General features: G+C 34.9%; 1 protein-coding gene across 5 annotated transcripts in view; it reads right to left on the bottom strand.

Annotated features, from left to right (window-relative positions):
• Window positions 1-14217, bottom strand: part of LOC106089930 (mesocentin) — a 52658-nt gene extending 38441 nt beyond the window's left edge. For 3 of the 5 annotated variants that reach the window (XM_013255924.2, XM_059363667.1, XM_059363668.1), the window contains exons 1-2: window positions 14129-14209; window positions 13385-13588 (exon numbers count right to left, since the gene is read on the bottom strand). In XM_013255924.2, coding sequence (XP_013111378.2) covers window positions 13385-13445 — 61 coding nt within the window. In that variant the 5' untranslated portion in view covers window positions 13446-13588; window positions 14129-14209. Of the gene's footprint in view, window positions 1-13384; window positions 13589-14128 lie in introns of all 5 variants that reach the window. The other 2 variants (XM_013255925.2, XM_013255923.2) reach the window with 2 other exon arrangements.
• Between the last annotated feature and the right edge of the window lie 248 nt (window positions 14218-14465).

Raw genomic sequence — 14465 nt, 5'->3', positions numbered from 1 at the left:
TATACATATATATATCGCCTGATTTTCACTACTAAAGCCATTGCAAGCGCATTTATTGGCCAAAATTGTGTACAACGCTTTCCTCGACGAGTACCACAACATCTATAGTTTGGTCGAAATCGTTTCATATTTAGATATAGCTCCGAGATATATGTTCGTCAGATTGTGGGCAGTTTGCAACAATGTTGTCATTTGTCAACAGTAGTTTTTACAGTTTGAACATATTTGCTCGAAATTCGATACGGATTGGGTAATTACACATCTGAAAGCATCCGCCGAGGTCCATCAAAATTGGTTCAGAATTAGATATAGCTCCCACTTATGGTATAGGTGTCGGCACCACCCGACTTTTGCCTTTCTTTACTGGTTTTATATATTTTTTTTTTTGATTTTTGTATAATCGAGACGACGATAGCAAACCTGGAGGAAATGGAAGAGGTTACCGATCGGGTACCTGAAACTACACTTGAGTTCGAGTGCAAAGCACAGTGGAAGAAAATCGAAAAACTAGTAAAAAAATATGCCGTGTGAGAACGGCAAGAGATATCTCTTTGAAATTTGAAATGGTTTGAGCTGAGGTGTTGCAAAGGCATTTGTGGTTCGATTTTCATTTTTATGTATGAATTAGATTTCTGACAAAATTTACAGCGACTTTGCCGCGACAAGTGTCTATATCTGATTATTCAGTTAAAAGTTCTACAGTTTGGAATTCAGAAAATGTGAAAAAGTGTATATTTTGAATTTTTGGTTAAAAAAAGTATTTTCACTGATTAGTCGTTATTGAAAAAACTTGCTCAAATGCCTTGACTTTACCTTTTTTTGTAAAGAGGACATATTGTGGATGCTTTTTAAGTGAAATTTTAATAAGATATGTCAACCTAAACGGGTGCTATATGTACTTCCAAATAGGCAATTTCTTATTAAAAAATTGAAAAAACCCCTCGAGTTAAAAAATTCCAAAGCCCAGAGCTCCCAACTTGGCACATGAGTTTTTAACTTCATATGTCATCTAAACTCATGCAAATTGTGTTGGCAACTTACAACATTTGTAGCTCCCACAGCAAATTTACTTAAAAATTCCGATTTTAAAACCATCTTTGCCCAAATGGGGTATTTTGGGGATTCCTATAATAAATATCGAGTAAAATATATTTTAATTTTTTGAAGCACACTTTAATCTGCGATATTCAGAAAGAATTACTTAGATATCTCTTGTCGTCTTTTTCTTAGATTTTTTCCAATCTGTATCATAAAATTGAAGTTATTCCCGTATTTGTTGTTTTTGGACATAATGCATTCATTCCAAAAAAAGGGAAAAAACTGTATTTTTCTGAAAAAAAAAATCAAATTGAAAAAATTCATTGGTTCGATCTCCAATCCATAGTTTGGCCGCCAAACAAATAATAAACGATTCGTGCTCTAAGATCCTTCATTTGAGTACAATATTGACCCGGTCGGCCATATTTCCCCTAAACACTCTTACTTTCATTCCAAACACCTTTCATTCGATATTGTCACATCGAGACCTCAAGATTTAGGTGAGGGTCTAAAAATGCAAGAGTCTTCAACAAATTAAGACCAAATTTTGTCTTTCAACCCAGTAGATTTTAACGGCTGTCTGCCATCATACTCACTTTAATCCATTGTGGTGGCGGAAAGAGGAGCAGGAGGTTGTCTTCTGGGAGAAAGAAGATGCCAACCATTGAACCAGCCAGATCAAATAAAAAAAAAAAAAAACTTGCGATTGTTGCCGTTCGTTAACTCAGACAAGTCCTCAAAGTAATTCCAACCGGTCAATACAGTACAGGCACAAAGCAGATATTCTCTGGTTTCATCAGAGAGAAGCTTTTAAAGAAATCGTTATTTTAATCTAACATAATTTTTTTCTTTTGAGACAGTGGCCTGTAATGACGTACACAATGAGTTACAGCCAATGATAGCAAAGATTTAAACCCTCTTCAGGTTTATTTTTGGCCACAACAACACAGTCGTTTCTCCACGTAAAAGTAAGCTCTTGTCGCAGCAATTTGTTTCAGTTCAGTACATCTGTTCCTAATGCACAAACAACCCATCCTTCGAATTCGATTAAGAACTGAAAAGAAGGTGAATTTTTAAAGTGCCGTCCACCAGACCACAACACTATATAATATTATGGGTTTAACTACTGCACAGTTGAGATAACAGTGGCACCTCAGGTCGCCCTGTGGTATAAAATATAAAAAACTTTTAACAAGTCTACCGTTAGGGAACGGGTAGGGATATCTCTTTAAAATTTTAAAAGGCCAAACCACTTAGACTCTAAGTTGTCTGTGGGATTCTTGGCAGGCCCCCCATGTTGGTCTCCTCGGCCTTTCGAAAACCTGTTCGGGCTACCAAATCTTTTGGTCCGATTTCCAAATTTTTTTCCTTGTTGGATTGTGCCTAAAAATCCCTACAAAAAAGTCCTTTTGAGGTCTACAATATCTATTCTGGTCTTGGAGATTTTTGACTTTTCATTTTGAAGTATGATTTGCTTTTGTGGGATTCGTCTGCAGAGTTGAATTTTTTAACGCAACGCTCAAAGCTCTATGCGCTCATTCTGTTTTGGCTCGCTCCACTCTTAACATCAGAAATATCGATCTACGACTCTATAAGTTATATGCACGTGGTTTTATTCTCCTTAAAGTGCGAACATCCGGCAAGAAATTTCAGTCCGTTTGTTGTGATTTCCACAGACGGGCAGACATTTCACCCTATACACAACGACATTTGTGATATATTATACTCTTATTATACCCTTCACCATAGCATAGGGGTATACTTATTTCGTCATTCCGTTTGTAACACATCGAGACAACAACAAAGTATACATATTTTTGATCCTCTTGACATTCTAAGTCGATTTAGCCATGCCCATCCGTCTGTCGAAAGCTCGATTACTTTCGAAGGAATAAAGCTAGACACTTGAAATTTTGCATAAATTCTTCTTGTTAGTGTAGATCAGTTGGTATTGGAAATGGGCCATATCGGTCCATGTTTTGATATATTGGGTTGCCCAAAAAGTAATTGCGGATTTTTTAAAAGAAAGTAAATGCATTTTTAATAAAACTTAGATTGAACTTTAATCAAATATACTTTTTTTACACTTTTTTTCTAAAGCAAGCTAAAAGTAACAGCTGATAACTGACAGAAGAAAGAATGCAATTACAGAGTCACAAGCTGTGAAAAAATTTGTCAACGCTGACTATATGAAAAATCCGCAATTACTTTTTGGGCAACCAATAGCTGTCATATCAACCGATCCTGGATCTTGAACCTCTAGAGGGTGCAATTCTTATCTGATATGGCTGAAATTTTGTATGAGGAGTTTTGTTATGGCTTCTAACAACTGTGCTAATTATAGTAAACATTTCACCATAATCTGATGTAGCTGCCATACATAGCTACATCTGCCATATATAGCTATAGGACGCCCTTTATATACCTTTTTGTAAAATTTTGCATGAAGTGTTTTGTTATGACTTCCAACGACTATGCTAAGTATAATTGAAATCGCTTTAAAACTCGATATAGCTCCCATATAAACCGATCTCCCGATTATACTTTTCGAGCCTCCAAAGGGTGCAATTCTTACCCGATTTGGCTAAAATTTTGTACAACGGCTTCTTCTATCATTTTAAATATACATGACAAATATGGTTAAAATCGGTCCGTAACCGTAACCGATCACCCTTTTTTATGTCTTGATCCCCTATAGCGCGCAATTCTTAACCGATTTGGCTGAAATATTTCACAATGACTTCTACTATGGTCTCTAACATTCCAATCAAGTGTGGTCCTAACCGATTCCTAACTTGATATAGCTCCAATAGCATCGTAATTCATATAACGTATACGTATACCTTTGTTTGCCTATAAAGAGATACCAAGCAAAGAACTTAACAAATGCGATCCATGGTAGAGGGTACATAAGATTCGGCAAGGCCGCTTTTATTCGTAATTTATTTTTTGCAGTAAACAAACCCTTAAATTTATTTATAACACAAAATAATTAATTAGAAATTTGATCTTGAATCCCAAATATATAGGCGAAAGGCATTCACCACCAAAGATACATACATACATTTTCATGGGCAACAGAGATGGTAGATAATTGCATTTCTCAGTTAAATAAATAAACAAAATGAAAATAGACGCATCTGAATGTTTACATGTGTGCATACACGAAAGCAGCACTGATCCCATATATTTAAACAAAATTAAGAGACCTCACATGCATGATGAATTTGTAATGAGAGAATTGAAACAAATTTTAAATTAAAAAATTTAATTTATAACAAGTTCTTTTCCCGGCGTCTCTTCTTAGGATAAAAGATAAGATTTGCCCTGCTATTAGAGCGATATTTAGTTATTGTCCGATTCCGACCATAATTAAATTATATATTGGAGACCTGTGTACAATTTTAGCCAAATCGAATAAGAATTGCGCCTTCTAGAGGCTCAAGAAGTAAAATAGACAGATCGCTTTATATGGGAGCTGTATCAGGCTATAGACCGATTCATACCATAATAAACACGTATACCATAATAAACACGTATGTTGATCCTCATGAGAGGATCCGTCGTACAAAATTTCAGACAATTCAGATAATAATTACGACCTCTAAAGACTCAAGAAGTCAAGATCCCAAATCGGTTTTTTTGGCAGCTTTATCAGATTATAGACTAATTTGATCCATATTTGGCACAGTCGTTAAAAATCATGACAAAAAAACGCCGTGCACAATTTCAGCCAAATCGATTCTTATCCGATTTGGCTGAAATTGCGCTCTAGCGGCTCAAGAAGTCGAGATTCCAGATCGGTTTATATGGCAGCTATATCAGGCTATGAACCGATTTAAACCATACTTAGCCCAGTTGTTGGAAGTCATAGCGAAACACGTTGTGCAAAATTTCAAGGAAATCGGATAAGAATTTCGCCCTCTTGTGGCTCAAGAAGTCAAGATCCAAGATCGGTTTATATGACAGCTATATCAAAACATGAACCGATGTAGCCCATTTACAATCCCAACCGACCTACACTAATAAGAAGTATTTGTGCAAGATTTCAAGCTGTTAGCTTTACTCCTTACCATGCTTTCGACAGACGGACGGACATGGCTAGATCGACATAAAATGTCATGACGATCAAGAATATATATAATTTATGGGGTCAGAGACAAATCTTTCGAGGAGTTACAAGCAGAATAACGAAATTAGTATACCCCCATCCTATGGTGGAGGGTATATAAAAGAACAAAATTAATTTGAAGAAGTAAAAGCGTGCTAAGTTTGGCCGAGCCGATTCTTAGGAACCCACCATCATGGATTCTGCTAAAAATGTATATAAACTAAATTTGTAGTTGTAGGACATTATTTTATTCTACATACAAACTTGTGACAAACCAGCGGAATTGAAGCTTCTAGGAACTGAACAAGGACAATCGAAAGATCGGTTTATATGGTAGCTATATCAGGTTATAGACTGATTTGGACTGTACATGGCACAGTTATTGGAAGTGATAGCAGAAAACTACATGCAAAATTTCAGCCAAGTCGCACAATAATTGAGCTCAGAAGTCAAATCGGAAGATCCGGAGATTTCAGCCTAATCGGACAAAAATTGTGGTTTGTAATGATTCAAGAAGTCAAATCAGGAGATCGGTTTAAATGGGAGCTATATCAGGTTATAGACCGATTTGAACCGTACTTAGCACAGTTATTGAAAGTCATAACAAACCTCTAGGAGCAAAATTTCAGCCAAATCGTACAAAAATTGTGGCTTCCAGGGGCTCAAGAAGTCCCATCGGGAGATCGGTTTATAGTGGGTATATAACAGTGAACATCATGTGAACTGATTTATTTTCATTAAGATGCATACTTCATTTACTAATCCATGGATGTATTTCTAACAAAGTGGATTGAAGGTTTGCAGTAGCTTCTTTTTCAGTATCTGCGGTACATATTGGGTTGGCCAAAAAGAAATTGCGGATTTTCCATATAGTCGGCGTTGACAAATTTTTTCACAGCTTGTGACTCTGTAATTGCATTCTTTCTTCTGTCAGTTATCAGCTGTTACTTTTAGCTTGCTTTAAAAAAAAAGTGTAAAAAAAGTATATTTAATTAAAGTTCATTCTAAGTTTTATTAAAAATGCATTTACTTTCTTTTAAAAAATCCGCAATTACTTTTTGAGCAACCCAATAGGATTGCGGAGTCATCTGCGAATATAACTATAGTTGGAGTGTGTGTAGGGATTGGAATATCTCTGGTATGTAAAAGATATAAAACTGGCCCAAGGACACTTTCTTGTGGTACGCCAAATGCCGACCACATTTGCGAGACTATCAAATATGTAAAACTTCTCTACCAAAAGGTGTCAATCCAGATAACTTTCTCTAGCGTTAGCTTTTCATTGAGCTAAACTTGAATTGGTCATCACTCAATGATATAACAGAAGTCTTCACACATTTACTCAACGGCATGTTCTTTAGAAAATGTGTTTGATAGTTTCAACATTTATGCTCAAGCTTGTTTTTAATGTTTATGTAGTGCAGAGGTTAGCATGTCCGCCCATGATCCTGTCGAGAACATCTGAAATAATGTTAAGCGGTGGTTATCCCCTCCTAATGCTGGCTACATTTGTGAGGTAAAAATTCCTCCCTATGAGGTGACGCACTGCGGCACGAAAAAGGCCCCTTATCATTGAGCTAAAAACTTGAATCGGACAATACTCTTTGATACGTGAGAAGTTTGCCCCTTTCAAAATTTTTAACAATTTAGCTGTTTTTTGCAAAAATTATAACTTCAAAATTCTTGACATTAGATGCCACAATGAAAAATAACTTTCGAAATATTCATATAACAATTTTTTTTATTCTTTGCCAGTAACGTACATTATATGTATTGGGTTGCCCAAAAAGTAATTGCGGATTTTTCATATAGTCGGCGTTGACAAATTTTTTCACAGCTTGTGACTCTGTAATTGCACTTTTTCTTCTGCCAGTTATCAGCTGTTACTTTTAGCTTGCTTTAGAAAAAAAGTGTAAAAAGTATATTTGATTAAAGTTCATTCTAAGTTTTATTAAAAATCCATTTACTTTATTTTAAAAAATCCGCAATTACTTTTTGGGCAACCAATATATTGTATCATAACCTTAGAATTGCATCTTTAGACCAAAGCAAATAATTCCTATTATTTTATAAATTGTTTAATAAAACATAATAATAATAAATTAAAAGACATATTGGTGACAGCATTTTCCCTAAATAGTATCTTTGCATACATAATTGTCCAATTTTTTCATTGGGTTTTTTTATGATATATGCTGTTAATATTTATATACTAAGCTCCTTTAATTTCTGCAAATATTTAAAAATATATACTGTTATGTATTTATTTACATTTTCTTCTTTTCTCGGTTCGTTTGTGGTCTGGGTGATTTTTGGCAAGAGCCGCTAAATATAAACGATTACAAATGTTAGAAGGACAGACAGACAGAATGATCAACCAGACAGCAGAGAAGAAGGCGCTCATATAAACTATCCAACAAACTAAGCGTAACATTTTATTTTATCTGCTTTGGGAAGAATTTATTAATTTTTTTTATATATAAAAATATTCGCATATTCTTTATCTTCGAATGAATTAACACTCAAAAGGCTTAAGGGTCTGAAGAATGTAATTCGTTGGGTTGACGAATGTTTACTTTTAATGCATTGCACTAAAAATTGGTGGCTACCGTGGGGCAGACGTTAGAATGTCCGCCTATGACGCGATACGCCTGGGTTCGAACTCTAGCGAGAACATCCGAAAAATATTATCTACGGATATTCTCATTATGCTGGCGGCATTTGTGAGGTACTGTGCCATTTGAAGAATTGATATGGCAGCTATGTAAAAACTTCTCCTCAAAGAGGTATTGCAATAAGGCTAACCGTTGGAACTCAGCTATAAAATAAAAAGTCCCTTGTCATTGAGCTTAAACTTGAACGGGACTGCACTGAAAATTTGTAATTGTTTATTTAAAAGCTACAATTTGTATAACTTGCATTCAAGGGTATTGCCGACATTTTATTCCACAACAAAGAGTTTTGAAGTACAAACGAAAACAGGTTTCACAAATTTGTGTGTTTTGCTTTGATTTTTGACTTTTTGGGGCGGAATGATGGAAGTCGTTTAACTATTATCTTCTTGTACTTTCCAAATTGGCCGAAATTTTGCCCGAAGTGTTTTGTTTTGATTTGCAACAATTGTCTAAATTGGTTCATACCTGATATTGGCCCCATATACAAAATTTTTGTTTCTAGGTAACTTGAGGAGAGCACACGAAACTTCACTTAAATCGCACCACCAATCTACGAGAAGTGGCGTTTCTGAAAGTTAGGATAAGTGGGGGGGGGGGTCCGCCCCCTTCAGACATTAAAAAATGTAGTACCCTATTTTCACCACAGGATCATTATGCACCAACTGTGCATATTTCAAGAAAATCGGTTCAGCCGTTTTTGAGTTAATTAGGAACACACAAATAAACACAAATTGATTTTTATATACAAGATCGTTTTTTTCAGGAAAAAAATTGCTGTTTATATATTAGCGATAAATAATCACAATTACTCAAATCTAATATGAGAAAAAACGAAAATATGGTTTTCAGCCGGACATTGTTAGAAATATCGTCAACAAGCGTGGATGATTTTGTGAACACGCGTGGTTGTTTCATGCACCAACCGTAGTGAACATCATTCCTACGAAATGTGTATGTATAGCACCCTTTGGAGCTATATCAGGTTGTAAACCGATATGGGTCATACTTCTACAGAAGCTCAAGAAGTCAAGACCCTCGAAAGGCTCAAAAGATTTCGGTTTATATGGCAGCTATATCAAAACATGGCCCAATTACAATCCCAACCGACCTGCACTAATAAGAAGTATTTGTGAAAATTTCAAGCATCTAGCTTTACTCCTTCAAAAGTTAGCGCGCTTTCGACAGACAGACGGACATGGCTAAATCAGCTAAGAATGTCTAATCGATCAAGAATATATATTCTTTGTTGGGTCTCTGATCAATATATCTATGTGTTACAAACGGAATGACGAAATTAGTATAACCCCATTCTGTGGTGGAAGGTATAACAAGTTGCAGGTAAAAACGTGCTAAGGTCGGCCGGGCCGAATCTTATGCACCCTTCTATATATGAGCTATATGAAGTTGTTGACCGACATGGACCGTACAAGTCTTGGAAAAATATCACCTCGAAAATTTCAGGCAAATTGAATAATAATTGCTCCTTCAAAAGGCTCAGAAAGTCAATTTGAGAGATCGGTTTATATGGCAGCTATATCACATTATGATCCGATTTAGATCATACTTGGCACAGTTATTGGAAGTCGTACCAAAACGACATACGCATAATTTCATCCAAATCGGATTAGAATCGCGCCATCTAGGACTCAAGAAGTCAAGTCAGGAGATCGGTTTATATGGCAGCTATATCAGGTTATGAACTGATTTAGCACAGTTGTTGGAAGTCATAACAAAACACATCATGCAAAATTTCATCCAAATCGGATAAGATTTGGATGAAATCATCAAGAAGTCAAGCCCGGTTTATATGGCAGATATATCAAAACATGGTAAATCGGTCCATTTACAATCTCAACCGACCTTCACAAATAAGAAGTATTTGTGCAAAGTTCCAAGCGCCTAGCTTTACTCTTTAGAAAAATAGCGTGCTTTCGACAGATAGACGGTTGGACATGGCTATATCGACTTAATTTGTCATGAAGATCAAGAATAATTGTCTTTATGGGGTATTAGACAAATAGTTCGAGGCCTTTTAAACGGAATGACGAAATTAGTATAACCCCATCCTATGGTAAAGTGTATAAAAAGTTGTTGTTTAAATTTAAGGAAGTTTTATGAATGATATATTTACCAGTACGCAATATTTTTTATACCCACACCGTTTGTAACACCTCGAAATATTCGTCTAAGACCCCATTAAGTATATATATTTGTTTATCGTCTGGACATTTTGAGTCGATCTAGCCATGTTCGTCAGTACGTCCGTCCGTCTGTTGAAATCTCGTTAGCGGTCGAACGCATAAAGCTAGCCGCTTGAAATTTTGTTCAGATACATCTTATTGATGTAGGTCGTTGGTGATTGAAAACGGACCATATCTGTTCAGATTTAGATATAGCTCCCATATAAACCGATCTCCCGATTTGACATAAAGGGTGATTTTTAAACAGCTATAGGTAAGTTTTTAATAAAAAAAACACATAAAATTAAGAATAATGCGTGAAATTTTTATTTGAATCGATAGTACGGTCCACATAATTTGATGTTTGAAGATTATTTCATGCAAATATTGCTGAAACCGCATGTCATGCAAGTCAAGCTCTTGCCTTTTGGTCAAAAATAAAGTTGGATATCATCTCCAGTAGCTCTCACCATTCACAGTTACGTTACGATTCGCATCATCTTTGAAGAAGTATGGTCCAATGATGCCACCAGCCCATAAACCGTACCAAACTGTGACTTTTTCTGCATAAATTGATAGCTTTTGCCATGCTTCTGGCTTATCATCATTCCAAAATGGATAAATTTGCTTATTTACGTACCCATTGAGCCAAAACTGAGCACGCGATAGACTTTCTTAACAGAGCACCCATTTTGATAATAAAATTCAATAATTTGCAGGCGTTGTTCGTTTGTTAGACGATTCATTGTTAATTTATAGACCAAACTAAAGATGTTTGACAATGAAGCAAAACACGAATCGTGCGTGAGCTGTATAAACCAGTGTTGCCAAAAAGATAATAACTGAAAAATCACCGTTTTTATATGAGAGTTATAACTAAATCTGAACCGCTCTTGATGAAATTTTGCACACGCATTGGAATGTCAAATAGACCATCTCATGCCAAGTTTTGTAAGAATCAGATTGTCAAAATCAAAATTGTGGTTACTACAGCCTTAAAAGGCCATATCAGATGAAAAATGAATATGGGAGCTGCATTTAAATCTGAACCGATTGTGATAAAATTTTGTACATGCATTAGGATGTCAATAAAAACAACTCATGCTTAATTTTGTAAAGATTGGACTAAAGTTGTGGCTACTAAAGCATTAAAAGGCCATATTGGATAAGAGATATATATGGGAGCTATGTCTTAATCTGATCCGATTTTATTCAAAATCAATAGTGCTCATCCTTGCACCAAAAAAAGGAAATTGTGGAAAACTTTACGACAATCGGACAACTAATGTGACTTGTACCTTGGTCACTGGAATACGCGGACAAACAGACAGACGGACAGAGCTAAATCGAATCAGGAAGCGATTCTAAGCCGATTGGTATACTAATCAATGGGCCAGCTCTACTTCTTAGCGCAAAGGCACAAAGTTAAAATACCCTGTACCACAGTGATGGTGTAGGTTTTAATAATTTGCAAAAAGGCACTGATATTAACTGTGCTCCTATATGAAACAGTTACTACACTCATAGAAAAAAGTTTGCTGAAGAGTTTGAAGTTGGCAACCACTGTCTGCTGAATATTTGTAGTTAATTTTGCTGCTATTGTAGCAGTTGTTCTTCTATACAGTGCAGCAGGCAGACTGCTGAAAAGTCTGTTGTTTGCTGGAAAAGACTGCTGCTGAATTATGAAGGGGATGTTAGAAGAAGAAAAAAATAACATACAAATATGTGTCTCAGTGGATGTTTATAATCACCACTGAATAATTTTTCTTTACATTTAGATACAAAAGGCCATGCCAGTCATGTTCACATTAGTAAAGTAATAACAAAACATGCGAGAGAGCTCAGTCACATTTCAAAATGTATACTAATGATTGGATCAGGTAGTTTCTTTACAGTAATATTTCATACCTTCTCTTCCAGCAAAGATTCTAAAAACATACCTAATGTAATTAAAACAAGTAACAGGCAAGCATAAAAAATAGCATAACATTTTTCTAGCAGATTTTTGTACTTAGAACAGCAAGTGTTTTGTGCCGATTTAGCTGACCGAAATGTTTGCTAATACAGCAGCCCTATGTTTGCTGAAACAGCAGTAAAGTTCGCTTTCTCATTTTTAGCAGACATAAACTGCTGTTTTAGCAAACATTTTTGATGTTTTAAATACCAAATTTGGTTAAGTGTAACACACGAAATAAGGCAGAACTTGATATCAAACATTGAAGATAGAACATGAAGAAGAAACTGACAAAGCATTTGGCGGTGATCCTTTCAAATGCTAGGAAAAAACGTTAGTTGTTTAGTTTATAAAAATAAACAAAAAGTCTTAGAACCGGCAAATTTTGAAGCCATGTTTTCAAAATAAAATAAATTTATAATTGTGTCTATACCACCCACAAACAAACATTCGATGGCCCCCCAAGTACCCATTTCCCATGTTTATTTGAGGGTTAATTATGTGTTGTTTTTTCGCTGAAACATTTTTTTCATAATACATCTACAAATTATGATTGTCGTCAGCTGATTTTTGCTGCTTTGGCATATTTGCCCATCAAAATGGACGATTTGAGAATGAAAATATAGCAAAATTTTTTGGTTTTATGAGTTTCGTTATCTACCAACTTTCACGGACCGCCAGACGGACATGATTTTGACAGCGGTCGCAGTTAGATTGAGATGAGTGGAAAGTAAAAAGGAAAATTCAAAATATTCTTTAAGAACAACACATAATACATTTGTCTAAAACATCTCAATGTACAAAAGTGTGCGTATGTGTTTGTTTGTATGCGACAGACATATACGCTCGCACATTCTGAATTTTCAACAAAAATACATTTTTAAAGAATTTTTTTTTTTTTTTTGCTTTTCAGCTTTTCACTTGAGTCGTTTGTTTGGTCGATATGGGTCTGTTGCTTGTAGCGTCTTGGCTTTCAATGATGGTGCGGCAAGGCGAGCACACACGCCAAAGAATATCGAGCGGAGCGAGTGAGCCCGTCAGCCAGCCACCCAAGGGGGAAAATTGCATAATACACATAATTTTGAAAAGTTCTTGGGGTCTTTCATAAGAATCAGTTTTTTTTCACTCAGTTATATTTTAAGCACACACGGCCAGCCAGCAGTTTTTGCTAAGAAAGCGGCCATCAGCAACGCGTAAGGGTTTTGACAATTTTTTTTTTTTTGTGAATGATGCTGCCGATGAATATATTGGGCAGTCATAGCAGATATTTTTAAAATTTTCGTTATATAATATTTTTTTTGAATTTTAAGCAAAAAGGAATTGGGGTGGATTTTGGATTTGGATTTCGGATATTTTTTTTTCAACTTTTGAGGGCTATTTTACAATTTTGTTGTTTGATTTAAAAAAATAATTAATTTTCACATACCCTGAGAAGAGATGGCGAATAACGTTAGTCCCAATAGGAACCAAAATGTAATTCGCCCCATAACAATTCACAATAAAACTCCAGTATCCCAGGAATCAGTTGTAGTTGAATGAAATGTTAGTACTTTAAATCACCTCATAAATTATTCTAATTTATGGTTTCTTTAAAATCAAAAATATTTTCTATTTATTACACTCTCGTATTCTGCAGCGGAAAAAATACACAAAAAAAAATTAAATAAAAATTAGAAACACCACAAAACATTTTCTTTTAAATTTTTATAAAAATAAATTTGAACTATTTTTTTAAAAAAAAATTTGTCATAAATTTTATTTTAATTTGTTTTAATAATTTTTTTTTTTTGTTTTTGAAACTCCATTTCACTTTGTTCGTTGTTCGTTTCAGAAATTTTTCTTAATTCGTTGTAATATTTTTTTTTTTTTGGTTTTAAGTTTTCATTTATTCTGCTTTAACAATCGTTGTCTGGGTTAATCCTTTGGTGTCCCTTTCAACGACTGTTGCGGCCAAAACACAATTTTTTAATGAATCAACAGTGATGATTTAATTTCGTCAAATTTTTTTCGAAACACTTTTTACTAAAAAAATTATGTTTTTTTTTATTTCATTTTTTCTTGTTGGTTTTTTATTTTATTTTTTTTTTTGTTTGGTATTAAATATAATTTATTTTTCAAGTATGATTAATAATTCTTATTTTAAATTCTAATTCTTATTTGATTTGTTCACAATAGAAATGTACGAGTACGAGTATACGAGTCGATCTCTCCCGGTCCAAAACCAATTCGTAACACAACAAGGAGACGCCACAAATTTACCTAGTGACCGCGAAAATTTTTTGATTTTTTTCAACCATCCAAATGTCGAAATAATTTTCCCACAGAAATTATTTGAAAAAGCACCAATTTTGAGTGCATTTCTAATATTGAGAACATTTTCTCACTCAAAATGAGACGCACACACAGCCGAAAACACTTTGAAATGGTCAATGATGACGCTCATGGTGTGCCATCAAATTTGTCATTTTATATTTGGCATTATGAGTGACAAAGACAATGGTAGGGAT

The sequence above is a fragment of the Stomoxys calcitrans genome, chromosome 2 (assembly GCF_963082655.1).
Source record: "Stomoxys calcitrans chromosome 2, idStoCalc2.1, whole genome shotgun sequence".
NCBI classification, from domain to species: Eukaryota; Metazoa; Arthropoda; class Insecta; order Diptera; family Muscidae; genus Stomoxys; species Stomoxys calcitrans.
This window is presented reverse-complemented; position numbering and strand designations above follow the sequence as displayed.